Raw genomic sequence first — 23,618 nt, forward strand, 5'->3', positions numbered from 1 at the left:
TGGGAGGAATCACTTATCAACAGGCTAAAAGGAATACTGTATTTACCATATAGAGAGGGAGTTTCATCTATACATAATAATGTTTCACTGGCATAAGACACATTGTTTTTCTTGGACAAAATGTTAAACATTTGCCAACGAGATTTACTCTGCTGCCTGGTCTCCTAGAGTTTCCCCCTTTTCCCTGTAGTCCATCCTGCACTTTAAAGTTTAATTTTTATTTCTTTTTTGAACTCTGTGTTCCTGGCTACCCAGTGCTAAAATGATTGAGTTCTGTCTAGTGACAAAGCCTTCCCTCCCTTTTGAGGAAAGAATGACCTACTTTTGTAGCAGGCACAGAACAGTTTGTGGCCATGCATTCTCTACAGTTCTAACCCTTCTGGTGGTTCTGTACATTTGTGTCCCCATCATTACCCTGCCTTTCTGTTAATTTCCTTATATCAATTAATACTATCTCTGGAAAGGAGCCTTTTCTCTTTTCCCCTCCATTTGTCTGACCTGAAGAATGACCTTGAACAGAGTCCTATGAGGCCTGCCTGTCTGTGGTCCCCTTAGGGACCAGTATCGCCTTTACTGTGTGTTCCTCAAAACCTTGTCTTTCTTTATTATTTGAGTTTTCCAGGCCTTGGAAACTTAGTGGTAGCAGACGCATTCCTTTCTGTTACCTATTTTGTGTCAAAATGGGCCATATCCCTTTGTTCCTTTCAGGCAGCCCCAACTGAGTTGTGAACCTGTGTAAGTTGAATACCTTTCCTTTTCTGTGTTGTGTAGAGGTAACATTGTTTAGATCAAAATACCTTCCTTCTTTTTCCTTTCCTTTTCATTTAGGGTCCAGATGTTTGTTTGCTAACATTTTTTTCTCTCTAGTGCCTGTCTTACAGACTTTGCCATAGTGGAAAATTAGAGGCCCGTGGTCAGGATTGATTTAGTTACTGCCAGCCCTTACCACCCTCAGTAAGGTAATTCCAATTGTGGGGAAGTCCAGCATCTAATGTAGGCCTGGACTATGTCTGAGTCACTTGGCTTCCCTTTAATGTGACCTAGTACTCTCCCTTTAAGTCTTATTTCCACAAACTTCCCAGATGTGTCCCACTGTAGCATGTACCATTCCTGTCTTCCCACCCGGGTTACCTTGCAAATTGCTTAATAAGAGAACCATTTTAATCTATTCCTGAATTCTTCTCTCCCTCTATTTTATCTTTTTGATCCATATTACTTTTTTTGAATAAATAACAAAAATAACTCTCTCCTAGTTCCATCATTGAAGAGCAGTCATACCAAAGCGCATCTCCTTTCGCTTTCAGAGCTGTTTGGCCTAACATCACATTTCCCTTAAGGAAGGAAACCCCCTTTGCCCTCTGTTAATGTAGGTGTCTTCCTTTGACTTCTTTCACTCTCTTACTGGTCGTTTTGTGATTATGCGTGTGTTTAAGTCCAATGCTGTTTGTCTTCTTTTCTGAATAAACTTGATTCCTAAAGAGGCCTTTTTAATTTTTGTCCTTAGTCTTTGGGTTTATTATGGCTTTTGCTGGGGCTTTTCTAGTTATCTCAATTCAAGATGATTTACCCCCATATAATAAGGGCTCCGTTTCCCTTTATCTTTTCAGTGATTTAAATCTACCATGCGACTATAATTGAATCTACAGTCTGCTCAGGTATTTAGACCCAGGGCCAACTTGAAATCACACTGGGCGGGACTGATTGCAGGACCTGTTGACAAACTACGTAGATCCAAAGGTTAGTCATTCTTCCGACCTCTCCTTGGGATACACTGAAGAGCAGAATTTGGGATAGCTGATTACATGCCTCCTGCTAGTGCCAGCACATATCCTTAAAAGCTATAACCTCATCTAGTGCCGCGGCGCTTATGTGGAACCCGGCTGCCTTTTGCGGTCCTTTCTGGCAAACTTGTAAAGAGGAAAAGGTCATTCCACCAACACATGCCTAAAATGCTGGCCTGTTTTGAGGTCTTTCCTAACAAAGGGTCTCTTGCCTCAAAAGCCCCTACTACTTGAAGGCCCTAAAGCAGCACCAAAGTTTGTCTCCTTCTGTGGTGCTTTGATGATCTGTGCATGTGGAATTGAGGAGCCTTCTTCCACTGAAGAGGGAGTACATTAAGAGCCAGAAACCTGACGTTTCCTCTAAAAGTATAACAGTTATCCCAATACCATTCTTCCCATTATCTGATCTCTCACTACATTTTTAAATTAATAGACTTTATATTTTAGAGAGGCTTTAGGTTTACAGAAAAAATGAGCAGAAAGTGCAGGGTTTCCAGTTACCCCCTTTGCCCCACCCCCACAGTTTCCCCAATTATTAACATCTTGCATTAGTGTAGTGCATTTGTTACAATTGATGAGCCAATATTGTTACATTATTATGAACCATAGTTTGCATTAGGGTTCACTCATTCTCTTTACATTCTGTGAGTTTTGACAAATGTATAATGACATGTATCCACTGTTATAGTATTATATGAAACAGTTTTATAGCCCTAAACTTTCTCTGTGCTCCACCCTTTTACCATATTTTTGAAATGGTATCTCTGTCGTATACCAAATTCCCACTTGTTTCAAATTGGAACGAGAGTGCCTCTCTTGTTCCACCATTAAATGTGATGTCTGCTGTTGATTTCTTGTTCCACCATTAAATGTGATGTCTGCTGTTGTATGCCTTTAGTAAACAGACACATCATTTTCTTTATTAAAGACTCTCAGGAAATGAATTTTTAATTTTATCCAACACCCTTTTGCCATCTATTAAAGTTTTTCTACATGAAGTTTTTCTCTTTTAACCTTTCAATATGATGAATTACATTAATAGAACTATTTTTTTGAACCCTAGAACAATATTTGACTAATACCCTGCTGAATTCAGTTTGCAAATATTTGACTTACCTGTAAGCAAGCCCCCAAAGGAAGAAAAAAGTGCACAGAAAATGTGACCAAAATAGCAACTGGCAGTTAAAAAAGAAGACACCAAGGAGACATAATAAATAGCATAAAAGAAGATGGCATTTGTAAGGTAAAATATAAATTTTTAGTAATAAATATGAAGGATTAAACACTACTAAAAATCTTAGATGATGAGAAATTCAGACTGTCACACAAAAATCTATGCTCTTTATAAGAGACTAAATATTCAAAAGCTGAAATAAATACAAATTGCAAGGGTTATTTTTCTTGTTTTATCCAGTGAACATGTATTGTTCAACCGGTAATTTTTTTGTTTTAAGTTTCTCTTCTATCCCCCTAGGACTTGTCACCTCGCACATTCTCCAGTTTACCTGAGTCTCATTTTTCTTCCCATTTTCTGTCTGTGGATATGCCTCTTCCCTAGATGACTGATAGCAGGAGGTCCCTCTCTCTAGGTCAGTCCCATCTCTTGTTGAAACCTATCAATCTCTTGTGGTGCCGGCAAATATATGTACCATTTGGATACAAAAGATTCCTCCCCTTGGACACCCCCCCACACACACACAACATTAATATCCAGCTGAAGATTAATCTTAGATTAAGACTAAATTGCTCTACAAAGATTCCTCTTATTTCTCTAATTTCCTTCAGTGCTTATAAATTCACTCCACTGAAACGCCCCATTTGTTGCTGAGTATGCCTTAGAAAGGATTTTGCTACATTTCAGTTTAGCTCTCTACATGTACCGGAAATTCCCAGCAGCAGCCGTAGATCCTCTCCCTCTCTGATTTGCTTGCTATTCTGTCAGTATTTGTTTTCCTTCCTCCCTTGCCCTTGCCCTTGCCCTTCCCCTTCCCCTCCCTCCCTCCCTCCTTTCCTTCCTTCCCTTCTCCCCTTCTTTTTTTCTTCAGCAACTTGATCAGCTTGTTTTGATGGTAACCAAATAGTTGGTTTGGTTTTTGGTACCTGGGTTTTGGGGTTGTTTTGGGTTTTTTTTTTTTGGTGTGGTATGTAGCAAAATCACCTGAGAGCTATGCGTACTCTGAACCCCCGCCCCAAATAAAAGGAAATACATTTTTTAAAATTCAAGACATTATTGGGATCACAATAGCTTTAACTTACGCTGCGTATAATTTCTAAGCAATAGTATGTAGGCCTTATAAAAAAATCTTCAAATAAGCAATAAAAGTGAAATAATGTTCATCCTTTAGCCCACTGTTTGGGGTTCATTTCCTTTCTCATCCTAAGCATTACCTTCTTATTTGGATTTTTATTCATGGAGTAATAAAGTAGGAAAGAACAGTGATTTATGTATCAGAAACTAGATTATCAGTTACAGCAAAATACTTAAAAAATGCAAAATGCATATCCTCTGAGCTACTAAGCCATTATTTAGATTTGTGAGTGATAGATTTTTTTTACTCTGAAAATACAATTTTCCTCATTTTCCCAGTGCCTAAAAGAGTACTTACTATATCCCAGGCTAAATTTTCTCTGAGCCTTACCTGTACATTATATCTTTAACTTCATTAAGAAATTGAAATTTTATTTTGCAGAAAGGACATTTTTTTCCCTTGAAATTCATCTCTAATGGTTCTAGTAAACCTTACAGTTTTTTTCTTTAATATTCCATTTTTCCAACATTTTTAGTATTTAATCTAAATCTGCCTTTCAGCAACATAGAGTGACACTGTTTTGGCTTTGGTCAGAAATCACAATTTAGAAGTGACTGATATCCAGCTCCTACCAGAAGTACATTTGAGAGCTGTGTTATTTAAGAAAAGAGTGCCAAGTGGACATTTGGTTTATCCACTCTGTATTTTGAGTTGCTTCTGTTTCAAGTTAGATCTATGAAGGCTACTATAGGGAAATGCAGTGTGTACTCTGGATTTTGCCAAGGAGAGGTCATTTTTAAAAAAAGAATGTTATGTTTGAAAAACACACATTTACACAATGGAGTACTACTCTGCCGTAAAAAGGAAGAAAATTTTACCCTGTGTGACAGCATGGGTGGAACTGGAGTACATTATGCTAAGTGAAATAAGCCAGTCAGAGAAAGACAAGTACCATATGATTTCACTCATATGTGGAATTTAATGAACAAACTGAACTACTAAGCAAAATAGAGACAGACTCAGAGAGAGCAGGCTGACAGCTCTTTGGGGAATGGGGGTGGGGGGAATTGAGGGAAAAAGAAAAACCATTAAGAACATTGTCATTATGTCATTTACTGTCCCCATAAAATCTTACTATGATAAATAGCTTAGAATTTGTCTCAGAAAAAAAAAAATTGGCTTTCCTAAAAGATTAGTAGACTACTTCTTTGCTGATTATAAAGATTTTCCTGACTATCGGGAAGCTCAGTGCCTGATTTTGATACAGCAAGCTCATGACAGCAATTCCAAGTCCTTCCTAAATAGGTCTTATAAACAAATTCTGTACTGGAAAGAAGACCAGCTTTAAATAGAAAATAGAGATAAAGCATTCGACAAGCACCTATTTTATATGTTTGCTAAACTAGGCCCAGTGAGTCCCTTTTGATTTTATTTATTTCTCTCTTGATTAGAAAACCTTGTGTGATGTGATCCTTATGGTCCAGGAAAGAAAAATACCTGCTCATCGTGTTGTCCTTGCTGCAGCCAGTCATTTTTTTAACTTAATGTTCACAAGTAAGTATCTTAAAGTCAAACATGTTATTTATTCTATGAGAATGATGGGGGGGGGAGGGTCTAAATGAAAATATGCCATTTTTCCTCATTTTTTTAAAGGACTTAGAAATTAAGGCCATAGAACAGTGAAGAGATTGAAAAGTGGTCATGGTGATGATTAACCAAAGGAAACATGTCCTTTCATTAGCCCTAAAGGCCCAAGGTCTTTATTGATGGAGATACAGCTTCTTCCTGAATGCCTAGGGTTTTCTTCTTAACCTCTGGTGGAAAGGCAAAGGAACAGGTCAACCTTACGACATTTTATCTAGCAAGTTAAAGTAAAGAAAAATGAAAACAGCATATCATACTAGAAAGAACCGTAGATTTGGAATTGAGAACTGGGTCTAAGTCCTGGTTCCTCTACCCAGTACTGTTTTATGAGCTTGATCAGGTTATGGACTGTGTCTACCTCAGGCTTTCTGTCTGATGCCCTAGCCACCTGCCAGGGTTTGGGGGAAGAAGGAGAGCTTTGCTAGTTGTAGCCAACTGTACATAATTGTCATTGTTCTTATAGGTTTGTTGCTGCTACATCAAAGGCGTTTTCCTTGTAGCAATTTAGAAAAGTGCTACTTAATTATTTTAGGAGTTGAGAAAATACTAGTTTTATGTCTCTGTTCACTTGGGCCCCTTTGTAAAAGAGGTACATAATTCACTAATTTCTTAAGATTATTTTAATTTAAGGCATATCTCAAGTGTAGAGAATTAATTTGCTTTTATTATAGGAATGTTGGGCTTTCTGGGGTATTTTCCAGAGAAGCCTCTGTCCTATTATTCCTCTCCACATTTCTCATGGCCTAGAATGATGTGGTTCCTCAATGGTAGTATTTGCCATTTGTGTTTCCCCTCTTTGTTGTAGCTAACATGCTTGAATCAAAGTCTTTTGAAGTAGAACTCAAAGATGCTGAACCTGACATTATTGAACAACTTGTGGAATTTGCTTATACTGCTAGGTAAGTTAAGGATTATTTCTGTTACAGAGGAGTAAGGCTGGGATCTCCCCTGGCAAAGTATTGCAACAAATCGGTGTGTTCCAGAGCCTTTAGAATGAAAAACTTCAAGGATTGGGGCAGGGGTGGGGGGTTGAAGATCCTTTGCCACACTAATTCAGGGACCGAAAAGTTTAATTTTTTGCGTAATTTCAGGGCCTAGAGGGATACATTACTTAAATAAAAAGTCATAGGAAATTAATATTCACTTTAACTTATTTGCAGAATTTCTGTGAATAGCAACAACGTTCAGTCTTTATTAGATGCAGCAAACCAGTACCAGATTGAACCTGTGAAGAAAATGTGTGTTGATTTTTTGAAAGAACAAGTTGATGCTTCAAATTGTCTTGGTAAGAAATCAGATTCCTATTTTTAAAAAAACTTTTAATGTGTATTTTAGTAAACAAAAAAAACTGTGATTATAAGTGTCCTCATTTAATCTTAAAGACATTGTCCACTAAACATTTTTCTAAGAATATATTTTAAGAAGAGCTTAGGGAAGTTCCTTTAACTTGGGCAGCAGTAAGCTCATTAAATACTATTATCAGTATTTCCAAAATATAAAATAGCTTTAATAATGAGTTTTTGTTTATCTAGAAAAGGAGTAAGGATTGCATCTGGTAGTGGTGTGCGATACATGATGACATAAACTGGAACGTTTTCCTTTGTTGAAGCCCTTATGGTTACTATGGTCTGTCACAGATAAGGAAACAGGTTGTGTAACTTTCTAAGGTCAGATAATTGGTTATGTGAAGGAGCTAGGGTTGGAATTCAAGTAGTAAGTCCTGAACTACTACACTGTGCTGCCCCTCCACACTGTCAGATATGCTAACTATTGTATACTGGAAGATTTAAAAATCCTAGACTGTAACCCTGCCCAGTGTACTCAGCAGTTAGAGCGTTGGCCCATGCACCGAAGAAGCATCGTGGTTCAGTTCTTGGTCAAGGGCACACACCTGGGTTTCGGGTTCACTCCCCCCCCTGTTAGGGAGGCAACTTGTTGATGTATCTTACATCGATGTTTCTCTCTCTCCCTTTTGCCCTTCCTCTATCCCTTCCACTTTCTGAAAAGCAATGAGAAAAAATGTATATTCTCAAGTGAGGGTTAACAACAACTAAAAATCATAGACTGTAAATTAAGAAACTGATTAAGGGACAGCTATAGCACTCCATTTTAAAGCCATACTCAAATATTTTGTATCTGATATCAGGAGAAGCAAAGAAAGTTGACCGGGGTTTTCCAGAGTGTGGTGTGGTTTGCTTTCCACTGTGAGATCATGCTTAGCAGCACATGAATGAACATCCAGATCTGTAATTATATTTTCCTGCCCTTGCTCTGATTCAGAGGGAAAGAGAATCAGGGTAGGAGTGTAGGAAAGCAGAAAGGAAAGAAAGTGGAATCAAGGACAGCATAGAGGGAAGCCTGGGAATCCAGCCAATGCTACGATTTTTGACCCATAGAAAATGATGGGGGGTGCTGATGACAAGAAGCCAAAGGCTGGGGCAAAGGGCTCCTGGAGATGCACCAGAAGTTTGGCAAGCCTCCTCTGTTCCCCCTTTTCTAGGCTCCCTTCCTCCTAGATAGTTTTATTACTCCATCTGGTACACCATCACCCCACCCCACCCCGCCACTGTGAGCGCAGAGAAAAAGATCTTAGAAGGCAGGTAGAAAGGAAGTGGAATAAATTTTAGGGAGAGACAAAAGCTAGGCAAAGGATGTGAGTGCGGTTGTTTCTGGTATCCAGAAAAGGAACTGAACCAGGTGGAACAGGAGGGGAAATAGCTATGCAGGTTGAATATACTAGTGGAATTTTTTTTGAAGGTAGCCATCGGTTTACATAGTGAAAGATCCCTATATTAGGAAATAAAAGACCACCCTTCAATCCCAATAGACACACTCTGGGATGAGTCCCTGTATCTCTCTGGACCATAATTTGGGGCTCCATTTATCAGTAAGATTTACATTACTGATATTTATTTCCCTTTAAATAAATATGAACAAAAAATAATTATTAAAAAAAAGATTTTGAAGAAAGATTTGGAAGATAATGGCTTAAAGTATATTTCCCTAACTCCCTAGCACTCCACATTTCATACTGGGGTGATTCATTTAGAATGTAGGGAATGGGTATGGCAGTAGAAAGCATAGTGTGGAACCCAAAGCAAGTTTTTGCTAACCACATCTTAAGCTTTGGGCTTCTGGGGAGACTATTTAGGAATTTTACCCTGAATGCCTTCTGTCATCGCTGATTACAAAGCTGGGAGGAAGGGCAGCTTGTCAGCCTAGGAGGGAGCCTGATAATCTGGCTAAGCCTGGGGCAAAGACAGGGGCCCAGCCAGCTGAGCCAAGTGCAGCTACTCAGTGCCCCGGGGAAGTGCTCTGGCCTGCCTTCTCTTTAGCCCTGAGCCTGGCTGTCCCTTGAGAGTGGACTGGAGAACTCTTATTTTTTATCACTTGTCAATTTCTGCTGCCCATAAGATCCCACCCGATGATCTGACTTCGATGAGTGCTAGAGGAATCCGTGACAGCTGGTGGAACTGGGCAGAGGTCTCATGTACAAAGTTAAAGGAAACCCAGTTCAAGGGCCAGGAACTCAGTCTAAACAGCCAAAATGAATGGCTCCCATAGCCAAATTTAACGTAAGAAACGGAAGAGAACTTAAAAATAGGATGCATTTGAAGGGGGGAAACGTGATTTTCCATGAAATTCAATTGAATTTTAAAAAAACAGAATGGAGTACCTGAAAAAATTAAAAATCAAACAGAAAATTAATTGCCTCATGATACAAAACAAAAATGCAAATAAATGGAAATGATTATTGAAAAAATAAAAGATGCGGGAAAAAGATACAGGGACACTAATTTGAAGTAGAAATTTCGGAAGGAACGGATGGAGGAAAAGCACTAACTTACTGAGAGTCTGAGTACAGAATCTCTAGACTTTTGCAGTGTTTGCATTGTTTTCCTGGATCTTATCAGCTGTCTTCGTCATGGCTAATTTGAGCTTTTTTCCAAATTGGTCTTAAACCTTAAGATTAGTTTTCATAGAAACAACTACTTTTCACACTTGTAGTTTATTGATCTGTATGCTATATAATTAGATTGCATAATTGCAACAAATTCAACTGCCAAAAACTAGTCAGTCAGTAAACAGATACTGGTTCTTGGTGAAAATGTCATCTCCTCGATGGGAGCATAAGTGTACAGATGCAGCCGACTGCTCACCATGAAAATCTCCCATGCCGTGGCATTAGTCAGCACATTTATAAAGTGGCAGCTAATGTGACAAGTTCATGAGCAGCATCAATTGTGAGAATCTTTATGGAATAAATGTGGAAGCTTCAAAATTCATTATCTGAAGACAACATGAAGTTGAAACATGGAAAATCAAGATAATGAACTGAAAAAATGTATCCCATGACTTTGAAGGGAGATTACATACAATAATCAATGATTTTATTTAGGAGAGAGGTTGGCAAACTTTTTCTGTAAAGGGCAAGATGATATTTTAGGCTTTGTGTCACGTGGTCCTTGTCACTCCTGTCCCTCTTCTCTGGCTCCTTTCCCTTCCCCTCTCCTCTGCCTTCCCTCCCCCTCCTCCTTACCTTGCCTTTTTTTTCTTCACACTTCAAAAATATTTAAAAAATAGCTGCTAACCCTGCAGCTAGATGTGGGCTGGATTTAGCCTATAGACAGTAATATTTTGCCAGACTCCTGATAATATAACATTATTAATCAATTAATAACTTATCTCCCAAACAAAAGTTAAAATAGCTAGGAAAGTCTGAATGGGAAGTATAGGGTTTCTATGAAGAAAATTGTATAATTATATTCACAATAAAAAATCTGAATAAATGGAGATGTATCATGTTCCTAAGTGGAGCTCCTCCCGATTGCAGAGCAATCACTGTCCCCAAAGTAATTTAAAACATAAGTGTAATCCTAATTAAAATCATAGTAGGATTTTTTAAAGTAGAATGTGGTGGGCTTATTTTAAAATTAATATACAAAAGAAAATATTTAACAATAGCCAAGAAAAGTTTGAAAAAATGTTGAAGGGGGCTTGTCCTACAAAGTATCAAAATCAGCCATACATAAGATGGCATAAAAATAGATCAGTGGAACAAAAAAGATCCCAAATTTATGAAATTTATGCAGGCTACTTGGAGTCATATTTTATCTTCAATGAGTGATTTTCTTTTCATTTTCTTTCTATGTTTAGGTATAAGTGTGCTCGCAGAGTGTCTGGACTGTCCTGAATTGAAAGCAACTGCAGATGACTTTATTCATCAGCATTTTACTGAAGTTTACAAAACTGATGAATTTCTACAACTTGATGTCAAGCGAGTTACACATCTCCTTAACCAGGACACTCTGACTGTGAGAGCAGAGGATCAGGTGATTAAATTGCCTTCTCACATTTTTCTTAGTAAAAATACAGCTACTGATTTCTTACGCTTCGTGTTGGGATGCATGACAAGGAATAGAATCATATTAGGAGAGAATGTGTTTTTTATCTTAAATAGAGTATCCCAAAGTCTGCTTTATAGGAAAAGTAAGTCTTGGGTGCTTGTAAGGGCTGGCTACATGAGAGATAGGCCACTTGATAGAGATAAAGCTATTGGGTACCATGGTAGGCAGAACAATGCCTCCCCCAAAGATGTCTATATCCTGATCCCCAGAATCTATGAATAGGTTACCTTACATGGCAAATGGAACTTTAGAACTGTGGTTCAGGATCTTGAGATAAAGAGATTATCCCAGTGGGCCCCATGTAATCATAAGGGTCCTTAAATATGGAAGAGGAAGACAGAAGAGTCAGTGTCAAAGTGATGTGAGACTTAGTTGGCCATAGCTAACTTTAGAGAGGAAGGAAGGGGCCGAAAGCCAAGAAATGCAGGCGGCTGCTAGATCTGGCAAAGGCAGGGAAACAGTTTCTCCTCTAAAGCCTTCAGGCAGCCCTGCTGACACTTGATTATAGCCCAGTGTGACCCATATAGGACTGTGACCTTCAGAACTGTCAGATAAACTGTCAGAGGTGTAAGTGGGGTGGAGACATTTTGGAGTGAGGTGGGGTAACACCTTGATATGCAAGCATTCACTTAATCCCTCTTTTCAGTCCCACATTCTTCCCTGTATTTTAAGCCAGTAACTTTGTGGTAATTTGTTATAGCACCAATAGGAAACTAATAGAGGTACGGTAAGATCATAGGCTTTGCGTTATTTTTGTTCTAGAGATAAAAGGTTTGTACTGAGCCTTGTTATTTTGTCCAGTCTTCTTCATGGCCCAGAGTATTAGTTTGCAAGTTCACAGTTTGGACCTGGAGGACCTGACTGGGCAAAAAGAAAAACTCAGTTCTATGGTCAACATTAACTGACTTATATGCAATATGGAAAAGGAGGAAAAAATAACTTTGGACTGAAGAAACCTGACAAAATACTACCTACAGGTTACCATCAGTGATAGGTTATGTTGCTAGCATGCACCCTTGATATAATGTCACCTGTGTGGTCTTTGTCCCAAAAATCTGCAACCCTAGTCTAACCATGAGAAGAACACCAGACAAACCCAAGTTGTAGAGAATACCTGACTCGAACTTGTCAAAGTCATCGAAAACAAGGAGGGTGTGAGAAACTGTCATAGTCCAGAAGAACCTAAGGTTATATAATAACAAAATGTAATGTGGTATCCTTTATGGGATTGGGACAGAAAAAGAACATTGGATAAAAACCAAAGAAATTGTTTAAAAGTGTAGACTTTCGTTAAGAATAATGTATCAATGTTGGTTCATTAGTTGTAACAAGAGTATCATACTAATGTAACATTTTAACACCTGCGTGCAGGGTATTTGGGAACTCTGAACTATCTTTGCAACTTTTCTGTAAATCTAAAAGTATTCCAAAAGAAAAAGCTTATTTAAAAAAATAAACCAATTCCCATAAAAAAATTAAGTAACTCATAGGGAGATCAGACCGTAGTCCTTTTTAACACCAACCCAAAATTAACAAATTTAACTAGCTCAAGTGTCTATGTGGTAGATGTGTATGTATATGAAATAATGTTTTCAGTGTGTTTAAACCATAATTTGTTAATCAAATTATGTTAATAGACTTGGACTTGTTTGGTACAGTTAAATGAATGCCACAGTATTGTTTTGGGAAAAAATTCTTATATAAAAATCCTGTAATTTGTTTTTTAAATATAGAATTTGTATATTATAAATTTTCTAGAAAGCAGATAAGTCATTTCACAATTCAGGAATATTAGATTGAAATAAAATCATAGGTTACCTTAACATCTTTTGAGATAGAAGGCCTCTTAGGAAATTAACCTGTTTTCCTATTACCAATGAACATATTTTAGAATTATCATTGACCAATAGATTTTTTTTCCATAGAAATATGCATCATATCTCCTTCAAAAGGAAGTGATAGTTTATTTTTAAAAATCATAAATTCAGCATTCTCCCTGTCACTACAGTACGTAGTAGTAATTCTTAAAAAAACATATTACTTAAAAGAATCACTAGAACAGCGTGCAAACTGTTCTGAAGTATAGGCTTTGCTTTGGGGATGAAAGCAAATATCTGAATAAAATATTGGGAATAAGTGGTTATGAGATTCTTCCCCTTCAGTGTGAGAGTAAATCTAGGTAACTGGAAATGTGCCTGCCATCTAAGAACTTTCACTATGCTGTTTTTCCCCCCTTAGGTTTATGATGCTGCAGTCAGGTGGTTGAAATACGATGAACCTAATCGCCAGCCATTTATGGTTGATATTCTTGCTAAAGTCAGGTTTCCTCTTATATCAAAGAATTTCCTAAGTAAAACAGTACAAGCTGAACCACTTATTCAAGACAATCCTGAATGCCTTAAGATGGTGATAAGTAAGTTGCCTTAATATCCATTTATAACCTGACCATGTAGCCAGTTTTTCATGGGCTTCAAAAACCCTGTAGAATGAATCGGACTCCGTAGCCAGGGAGAAACATTTAAAAGATTTTGCTCTTCAAGATAATCATCCTTTGGGGTTCTCAGCTCTCTACCTGGAGGGGACTTAGCCCCAGCCCTTATTTTATAGGGACGTGTGTGATAGAAGGTAAAAAATATATACATATTCCTCATGCTTTGTCTCCTTTTGTGTACGATAGCTTTCATATACTTTGTTTCTAGTCCTTCCTTTGTTATTTTATTTAGCCAAATAGTGTACTGTGATCACATTTTCTTTCTTGAACAGCTTTGTTTTTGTTTTTTTGGCCTGGAGCTAATACCACATTTTTTCATTTACTTAGTTTTTCTTGACTTGCAGGCTAAGTCCCAACCCCTCTGTAAAATGCTACTTGACAAAATTGCCTGTACAATTAAGCAATCTTTTGCTTTTATTTTATTTCTTGGAAATCTCCTTCATAGAGCCTTCCTCTGCCTATTCCAATATGGACTGTTTGCTCTCCAAGCCTAAGACACAATTTTTATCCTTGGGCTCCCCTTCCCAGCCATCTTGGGATGGCCTTTTACCCCTCTCCTATGTTCCATCTGCTGTCTTCCTGGACCCCAGGTCTTCTCCTTTCTTAATTCTTCCTATTTGATGGAACGTATCCCCAGAGGTTCCTGAGAAAGAGTATACAATCAGTAAATATTTGGAACCTTGACAAATCTCGTATCTTTGTTTACGATAAGATTGAGGAATAGTTAAACTGGTTATAGAACTATGTTGAAAATCATGTTCACTTAGAATTTTGAAGGCATTGCTCCATTATCTACTAGTTTCCAGTCTTACTTTTGAGAAATCTGATGCCAATCTGACCCTTTATTTTTTACTCGTCTTTGTAAACATACAAAATCTTCAGTGCTTTTATCCCTGATATTTTGAAATGTCAAAATAATGTATCTTAGTGTGCATCTTTTTTTCCTTTTAAGTTCTGTTGGGTATTCTCTGTCTGTACATGTGAGTGGGCTTCTCAGTTCTTGGGAGAACTGTAGAGTAGTCGTGTAGCCAGATAATTTTTAATTGGGGATCCCCGAGTGTCGGTGTCTATAGATGTTTTCTCAAGTAGCTGAATACAACATTATAATTTGACATCTGTATTCATTTGTCGTATAGTTATTTTATGTTCTGTATTTGATAATACCAATATCTGAAGTCTCTGAAGACCAAATGTTGTTTGTTAGTTTTGTTGATTTATTTCTGGTGGCCTAATTCCTTGTGTTTTGTAATTTTAGAGTATTCATTTATAGTTAATTGATCTTAATTGCCAGGAATAAGTTTGAGTGTTCTGATTGTTAAGTAGTATCACTTCCCCCTTCCCCTTAATTTAGAAATTAAGAAAAATTTCTGTTAAGACTTACCATACAGCTACTACTTCATAATATTGTTGTGGTTTTAGGTAAGTTGTCACCCAGATTGGAAAAGTATTATTAGGTATCCATGTAATGGAATGCTTTATACTTACTAAAAATACTTTAAATTAATAATGATATGGAAAAATCTTATAAGTGACAAAAGCATAAAATATAAACAATGTATGGTATAATACCTTTTTGTTAAATAGAAATAAATTTTTCAAAAAGACTTGGATATTTGAATCCAGTTAAGGTGTTGAGAGAAAAGGGTATGACTCAAGGACATAACCTGTGAGTATCTACATTTTAGGGGTGGCAGGAAGAGAAGCACCAGGGAAGAATAATTCACTGAGCTGCTTGAACCAAAGGCTGGTGTCTTGAAAACCAAGGTGTAGAGTTATAAGGAGTGGAACGTAAGTGGCCACTAGTCTCTTAAATGCAGAGAGATGAAAGAAAATTGGCACCAAGAAGATGTTTTTCTATTAGGACTTTCCATCTTTGGATTTCATGCATGTTAATACCAGGTTTTTTGCCTTGTTCCCAAACTGTGTTATATTTCTGGTTTTAGCATTTCGTTGGGCAGAGAACTTCACCTGTTTCTTCTTACATGGTATGAGCTGTCGAAGACAACTAACCATTTTTAGTCAAGTGTAGTATCTAGTTCTTATGTTGATTCTAAAGTGATTTAGAAACACGATAATAGGACTGTTCCAGAAATCCAACCAAGTGTGGGGATTAGGCTGTTTGGTCTTGCTGTTTATTACATTTATTTATTTATTTTTAAATAGAGAACAGTGAGTTCTAAAATTTCTTGACTAAGCATAAGCAGCCAAGAGTCTTTCAGACTTTGGGGCCTGGGCAGAGCTAAATGGGGGAAGGAAGGCTCCAGTCTCCCTTCTTCAGACCACCAGTTACCTTACTGTCATCTGACTTAGTGCTGCCTTTTGAGAGTGGACAAAAAACAGAAAATAGACTAAAACTAATAGAATTTACAACTAGAAGAAAGCTATAAAATTAAAAAAGAACAGTCAGAGCCACCACAAAGTTCCAGACCAAGTGCAAATGACCATACCCGACCCTCACAGGACTAACTCCCAAAGGACTAAGCGTACGGAGCAAAAAGTTCCTCGGAAAAGGGCTGGAGTGTTTATCCCCAGCCCTGTCCTTGGAGAGAAAAAGCCTGTCAGTGAAGGAGCCACAGCTCATGCTTCCTCCAGGGGTCAACACAGTTGGCCGCAGTCAGACACTTCACTCAGTGGCCTGTTCTCTCCACATCCCCGCCAGCAATGAAGGGGGGTGCTGCTCCCCACACCTTCCCCTGTGTTCCAGACAGTTTCATCTTGGCCATTCTGATAGGTAAAAAAATATTATTGTAATTTGTATTTTTCTTACTTGAGCACTTGAGTATCTTTTGATATGTGTAAGAGTGGTTTGGAGTTCTTTTTCTGAGAACTTCGTTCAGATACTTAATCTAATTTTCTGTTTCTGGTCTTAATCTTGTTAATTAATAGGGTATCTTTTTATATTTGTCTTTTAAATGATTTATAAATATTTTCTCAGTTTGTCATTTGATTTTTTTTTTTCTTGCCATGCTGTAACTTAACTTAAAACCTATGTAGTTAAGTCTGAATATTTTTTCTATGGCTTCTGTGCTGCTTGTCTGTTTTTAGGCTTCCCCATTCTGGGCCTAATTTTTTTTTAAACTATCCTATTTTCTTTTAGCATGTTTATGAGATTTTTTGCATATTCAAATATTCTATTGATTTTAAATACTTTAGAGTAAATATAAAGTAGGGGGGACAAATTTTCTCTCCATATCATTGTCTCACATCACTTATTGGACAATCTACCTTTTCCACAGTGATCCGAAATGACACCTTAAAAGTTTTTAATTGTTAAGTGGCCCTTGACAAAATTAAGGAATTGCTAAAGGATCATGTTAATTACAGTAGTTCTGAATCCTCACTGCATTTTAGACTTATCTAAGGCAGTACTTCTCAAAGTTTTATGTGCATCTGAATTACCTTGATATCTTGTTAAAATGCAGATTCTGATTCAGTAGATTCAGGGTAAGTTCTGGAATTCACTTCTAACAAGCTCCCAGATGCTGAAGGTGCTGGTCTTTGAACCACATTTTATTTATTTATTCTTCCTCACCTGAGGATATGTTTATTGATTTTAGAGAGAGAGAGGAAGAGAGGGATGGAGAGAGAGAGAAATGTCCATATGAGAGAGAAACATTGATCGGTTGCCTCTTACATGTGCCCCAACTGGGGATCGAACCCACAACCTTTTTGGTGCACGGAAAGTGTTCCAACCGACTGAGCCACCATGGCAGGGCATTGATCTACATTTTAAGTGGCAATACCAGTGCCTGAGCCCTACTACCTGAGATTTTTATTTAATTATTCTGTGGTATGGCCCAGGCTTGGTTTCAGAGATTTCCTAGGTGATTTCTAATGTACATTTAAGACTGAGAACTGCTAGGTTAGGAGATCTGAATTTCAATAATTATTATTTTGGCAGCTGTTGCTTGAAGAGCCAGATAATTCACTGTTCTGAAGTAAGTGGGTGGGGCAATCAGCATAATGGTAATTGCTGAGAATAATAAATTGGTTCGGACTCAGATCCTCATACATTTCTCCTGCCTCTTCCCCCTCTTTCCTTAAAGGCTATAGAGGGATGATAGAAAAACAGTTACACAAATAAAAACACTGTTATGTTTAGGTGGTTTTGTTTCCCCCAAAGCATTAAAGTGCCTTAAGTTCTTAAAGAGTTGCCATGTATTTTTCTACAGGTGGAATGAGGTATCATCTCCTGTCTCCAGAGGATCGAGAAGAACTGGTGGATGGCACAAGGCCCAGAAGAAAGAAACATGACTACCGCATAGCCCTGTTTGGAGGCTCTCAACCACAGTCTTGTAGATACTTTAACCCAAAGGTAACTAATTTTTCTTGTTTTCCTTCTGAAAGCTTTGAGCACATAGACACTCACCTGTCACCAGTAGTAATAGCTTGTGTCTGTAGAGATGATACTGTTTATGGTGTTCCTTCACATACCTTATGAGATACATAGTTATCATCTTCATTTTATAAATTAGGAAATTGAGGTTTAGTCAGATTTCAAATGTTTCCATAATTGCTCTGGAGTGCTGCACAGTAACCACTATCAAAGAAAATGGAACACTGGTTCTCCTATCTTACCTCACTTTGTTAGCAACTCCTTGCTTTCAGTGAATAGCTATTTTTGGAGTATATGTGTTTTTTTGTTTTTGTTTTTGTTTAGTATTTATGTTTTAAAATAAAATAATAGTCATTTTAGAAAATTTGGAAAACCTAGAAAATCACAAAGAAAAAAGATAAAATTATCTTTAATGCAACCATCTAAAAATGACCATCAATTTTAATGTATTTTCTAGTACATGTTGTGCCAGTTGGGCCAGCAGAGCCTGAGTCATAGGTCTAGGGACACAATTTTTAAAATAGATTATTAATTGTAACCTTAATAGAGTCCACTCACACTCCTACCCCTTGTTTCTTAGACCTGTGTTTTTTGGCTATGGCGAAATAATACAATATTTTGCTGATACTACATGTATTGCTGGGACGGAGCAAATACTACAGTCCTAAAAGATAGCACCCCTTCCTTGCAAGACCATAACTGGTGTTTGAGTCTAAGCACATAAGGGTCTCTTTCATCATTTTGTAGGCCTATTTTGGTTGATGGTAGATACCTGAAGAGTCCAGAGCATCCTGTTGACATCAGGATACTTGTCTGATTTTTCTCACTGAAGTGGGTCCTTGCAGGCATTGTGTATAATACTGTAGTGGTGATGTACAAATTATTTTTAAAAACACGTGGTGTTGTTATGAGTGCAAAAGACACTCTGGCCAGTGATGCTCAGTGCTTGGAGTGAAACCCTGCACCGAAGGATCTCGGATTTGATTCCCGGTCAAGGGCACATACCTGGTTGCAGGTTCAATCCCCAGCCCTGATTGGGGCATGTGTGTGGAAGGCAACCAATTAATGTGTCTCTCTCATGTCGATGTCTCTCTCTCTCTCTCTCTCTCTCTCTCTCTCTCTCTCTCTCTCTCTCTCTCTCTCTCTCTGTCTCTCTCTGTCCCTCTCTTCCACTTTCTGAAAAGCAATGGAAAAAATATCCTCGGGTGAAGATTTAAAAAAATAAAAATCAATGGAAAAATATCCTCAGGTGAGGATTAACAACAAAAAATTTTTTTTAATTAAAAAAATAAAAAGTGCAAAACACCACAAAGGCCAATCCAAATCCAGAGTAAGTATCAGTTCCAGTGAGGGCAGAGCATTGTCCCTTCAACAGTGGAAAGGTCCCAGTGTAGTTAGCCTGGTATTAAGCAGTTCCCTCAAGGTATAGTAACAAATCAAGCGCTTAGGATTGGCCAATATTGCTGACAAAGTGCATGCTGGCCAGTAGTGGACAGTTACATTGATCTTAGGCTTTGCTGCAATTGTGAGTACTCTGGAGAGAATTCGTCTTGGACACAAATCTGTGTCCTTTCTGGATAGCCATCTGCTTTATCTTTCCTCAGTTCTCATTGTCAGCAATCTTCCATGCTTGCTTATTTCAAGTCTACATCCCATTTGGGTAAAATGATTCACCACTGTCCAAGAATTGATAAAAAATATTGACCAAAGGCTTTCCATCCTGAAAGGTATAATGGACAATGAAAGGAACTGCTTGAAATTTTGCCAAATCAGAATATGTTTCTTCTGTATGGTCCTTCCATACCATCCCTGCAGGGACCGTAGTGCTTTAGCAGTCCACTTTTGACTAGTACTATCACAAATGAACCAAGCTCACGTCTCTCAAATTTATCAGCTGAAGACATAACCTCCATGAAGACAATCCTGGTTAAGGGAAATAGCCTACTGGGTAAGGATTGTAATTACCCTGTTTGAGTATTCTGTGCCTTTGAGACCTCTATAAGCCCAGTCTTATATTTACATATCAGATTATTGGTTAAAAGCATGCTATTTATGATTTGGTAGATCACATAAACTTCAAAAAGGATTAATGATATGGTCACCTGGATTCCCTTGGTGTCAGGCATTTGCTGTCTGTTAGAACTTAGTGGCCAGCCATGAGCTGTTTACTAAGAAAATGGTACCTACTTAGCCCTGGCCGGTGTGGCTCAGTTGGTCGGGCATCATCCCATGCACCAAGAGGTTGCCACCTCAGTTCCCAGTCAGGGCACGTGCCTGGGTTGTGGGTTCGATCCCCAGTAGGGGGTATTCAGGGGGCAGCCAACCTATGTTTCTCTCTCTCTCCCTCTCCCTTCCTACCAGTAAAAACTTTTTTTTTTAAATGGTACTTGCTTAAAGTAGGTTGGCTTGCTTCAGAATCCCAGGAGCATGCTCTGTGATCATATTGGGACATGCCTCAAGCAATATGCTGCATCCTGGTCAGCATCCTGACGCCCCAGGATCACAGTGTAGCCTGAGCAGCCAAGCTGTACTGTTGTAGCCTGTCCCACTTACAGAGTGTTCTCCTGCTCTAAGGTTTACTTGTAGTTGACAGCTTTTTGGTTCACCGAGTGAAAGTATAAAAGTAGGACACCCAAATACAGGATATGTGTCATCTGTAATGTGTAGGAGATTCTTGGGGCAGCAAGCTGCCCTCATTTCCAAGAGATTATACCAATATGCAATAATCAGGGCTCGGCAAACTTATTCTGTGAAGGGGTGGATAATAAATATTTTCAGCTTTGTGGACTAAATAGTCTCTGCTGTAGCAGGAAATCAGCCAGAAACAATACATTAACAAATGGGCAAACAAAACTTTGTTTACAGAAACGCAGCAGGCTGGATTGGGCATAGCAGGCCTTGCTCTAGACCTCTGGATATCTAGGAACTTTGAAGTGACCAACACTGTATTCTACTTCAGCTTCTCTCCTGTTCTGTCAAATACTTGTCTTACCAAGGCATACAGGAAGGATCCTTTCCATTTCCTGTTCTCCAGAACTGATGACTATTATGACTATTATGAGACCAGCATATAACTACCTACCTTTGGAAAGGTGAAATAGACCAGGGCTCCTGCAGCTTAGATTATGGCATACAGCTAGAGAGTCAAGAGATCTTTAAGGTCAGACCATGAAGTAATTTGATTTTCCTTGCCAGTTGAAAAGAAATTCCATCTAATGGTCTGGGTAGACAGTAACAGAAACATTCATTAGCCAGAGTGTTAGCTGTATGCCACATTTTAGTGGTTGTTTTCAGTCTGGTCCAGTAAGACCACATCTGGCCTGGCTGCAACAGAGTCGCAGTCCTGACAGTTTCTCCTCTATTTTGGTAGAGGAGACCTACAACAGCTTCTCTTTCTTATTATAATACTTAACATCATAACGTGTAGAGTAAATACGCTGCCAAATATCAAAGAGACCTCTTCAAGGAAGGAGGATCGGGTTAGACTAGGCAAATACCATCCTATTTGGGCTGTCCCTACTGGGCTACTCTCAGCTCATACATCTATCTCAGGTCCGTTTCTCCATCTCCAGAATATAGACTGATTTTGTACTAAAAACATTTATTTGGCTTCCCTTCTCAGTAGAGAACTGGGTACTGGCAGGTGCCATGAGGCTTAATGGCCTGTTGCAATCCAATCAAATAAGTACAGTGTCCTTGTACTTAAGAGATTGTTATACATGCACATCTATTTCATATCAGGTAAGGTTAAGACTATTGTTACTTCGGTGGCTATTTAATTTCATTTTTAAATTTTTCAGGGTCCTTTTGAGTCAAGAGCAGGAAATTTATAAATATATTTTTTCCAAGCAAAAACTGAAATCATAGGAGTTTATAATTCTCTGAACCACAGCTTTTAGGTGTTGATAATAGTTATACTCCCTCTTGTTTCCCAAAGCCTAACTATAGTGTTGAATTTGATAGTTAAAAAGACTTAAGCACGTTTTGGTAGAAATATTTTATCTTAAAGTAGTAATTAGCTATTTTGATATACAGAGGGACAAGAGGAACCCTGATTTCATTTAGGAGACAGAGCATTATTTCTAGATTAAGGCAAATGTGGAATGATTCTTAGCACTTTGTTTTTTGGTCTGTAGTTCTAACACTTTCCTTGATTTTTTTTTTTTTTTATTGGACAGTCGAAAAGAGATATGTATTCTGCACCAGCCTGGAGGTGAATCTGTAACTTCAGAATTCTCATTTGATGTCTTACCTTGCTCTTATAAATGGCCCATACTTACTGCTATTTTGTATACTCAGCCACAAATTTTTAGACTTCCATTGGAAAAATTCATATAATTGAGGAAATAACTACCAATAAATACATCCTCATTTCATCAGTTCTCTTATTCCCTGAAGCTAAGAGCATTAGAATCTCATTACATTATTATTAAATGTTTCTATTAGAAGTACCAGCCCATTTCTTCTTTTTGCTATACAATTTCATTTGGAAAAATTTGCACCATTTACTCTTATTTGTATATAATATAATATGAGTTGATTGGTCTTTATCCTGTCTAATAGCAAAACAATTGAGATACTTTCAACAATGAAGATACATTTTTAAAAAACTAAATTTAAAACAAAACCAGCTGGAGACGTTGACTTCATTATAAATTATTATTTACCTCAACTCTCCCAAAGTGAACATTATTTCACTATTCAAGTTGACTGCTTAATAAGAAGTGCTATATAGGAATTGTTTTATTTTAAAATTCTTGAACTTAATATTTTCACAAATGTTAAAATGGTTTTAACTATCATTAAAGGGGACCCATTTTTGTGTGTTCTCTGCCAGCCAAAAATTATCATTTTTATTGGACTGATCTCCTTCAAAGGGGACAATTTAAGCATTAAAACTTAATTGAATTATCTAGAATTAAGTCAGTGTCCCTGTAAACTGTTATCTTTAGATATTCTTTGGATATCACTGGTGATAGGATGCAAATATTTGTATTAAGTGCAAACATTTGTATTAATTGCTGATTGAAAAATGATAAAGAAAATCTTAATATTTTTTCTGAGGACTTACAGAAAAGGAAGTCTTGGGTTGCTGTATTGAATTAAAATGATACTGTTCTTGTTATGGTCCTTTTATAAAGCCTGCTAGCTTTCCCTTCCCCATCTGTACCTGTGTTTTTAAAGTTTTCAAGTGCTTAGTGATTACTAAAAGAGTTATTTGTTTGTATCCAGTGCTCTACTCTCTTAGTGTTGGAGTTCTCGATAGTAGCACGGAATGTCTTATGATATTGATGCCTAAATAAAAGTTGACTTAATTGACCAGTTTTTATTTGGATTTTTCTTGTCAATGAAATGATGAGCTCTGAGGACTCAGAACTTTGTAAGGGTCTCGGCTCACCATTTCCATGTGGTGGGGAAAGAGACTTATGTCCTAGAGAAAAGGGGATTCTGCATATTTCCTGTCAAAAACAAGCAAGGAGTAAGAGCACAGGGTGAGGGCCAGAGCTTGTAAGTAATAAAGGCAGAAAACCATAGGATGCCATGTTATATGGAGCCATCAGGCCCAGAAGGTTTACCCTGAGTACATTTTCTTACTCAGAACTCTGAAGTAGATTCATCACTGAGATTAGTATCTGGCCCAGTGTGGGTACAGGCACCCCTCATTTTATTGTACTTCTCTTCATTGTGCTTCACAGATGTTGCATTTTT

General features: G+C 37.8%; 1 protein-coding gene across 7 annotated transcripts in view; it reads left to right on the plus strand.

The window, feature by feature from the left end:
* KLHL7 (kelch like family member 7) overlaps positions 1-23,618 on the plus strand; it is a 47,216-nt gene that overhangs the window by 7,611 nt on the left and 15,987 nt on the right. For 2 of the 7 annotated variants that reach the window (XM_081147290.1, XM_081147287.1), the window contains 8 exons: positions 1,608-1,737; positions 2,845-3,024; positions 5,482-5,584; positions 6,480-6,573; positions 6,835-6,959; positions 10,832-11,007; positions 13,321-13,495; positions 17,746-17,888. In XM_081147290.1, the coding sequence (XP_081003416.1) occupies positions 5,506-5,584; positions 6,480-6,573; positions 6,835-6,959; positions 10,832-11,007; positions 13,321-13,495; positions 17,746-17,888 (792 nt within the window). In that variant the 5' untranslated portion in view covers positions 1,608-1,737; positions 2,845-3,024; positions 5,482-5,505. Of the gene's footprint in view, positions 1-1,607; positions 1,738-2,844; positions 3,025-3,294; positions 3,371-5,481; positions 5,585-6,479; positions 6,574-6,834; positions 6,960-10,831; positions 11,008-13,320; positions 13,496-17,745; positions 17,889-23,618 lie in introns of those variants that run through there. The other 5 variants (XM_081147285.1, XM_081147286.1, XM_081147288.1 and 2 more) reach the window with 4 other exon arrangements.

Source organism: Miniopterus schreibersii (genome assembly GCF_964146895.1).
Source record: "Miniopterus schreibersii genome assembly, chromosome: 9".
NCBI classification, from domain to species: Eukaryota; Metazoa; Chordata; class Mammalia; order Chiroptera; family Miniopteridae; genus Miniopterus; species Miniopterus schreibersii.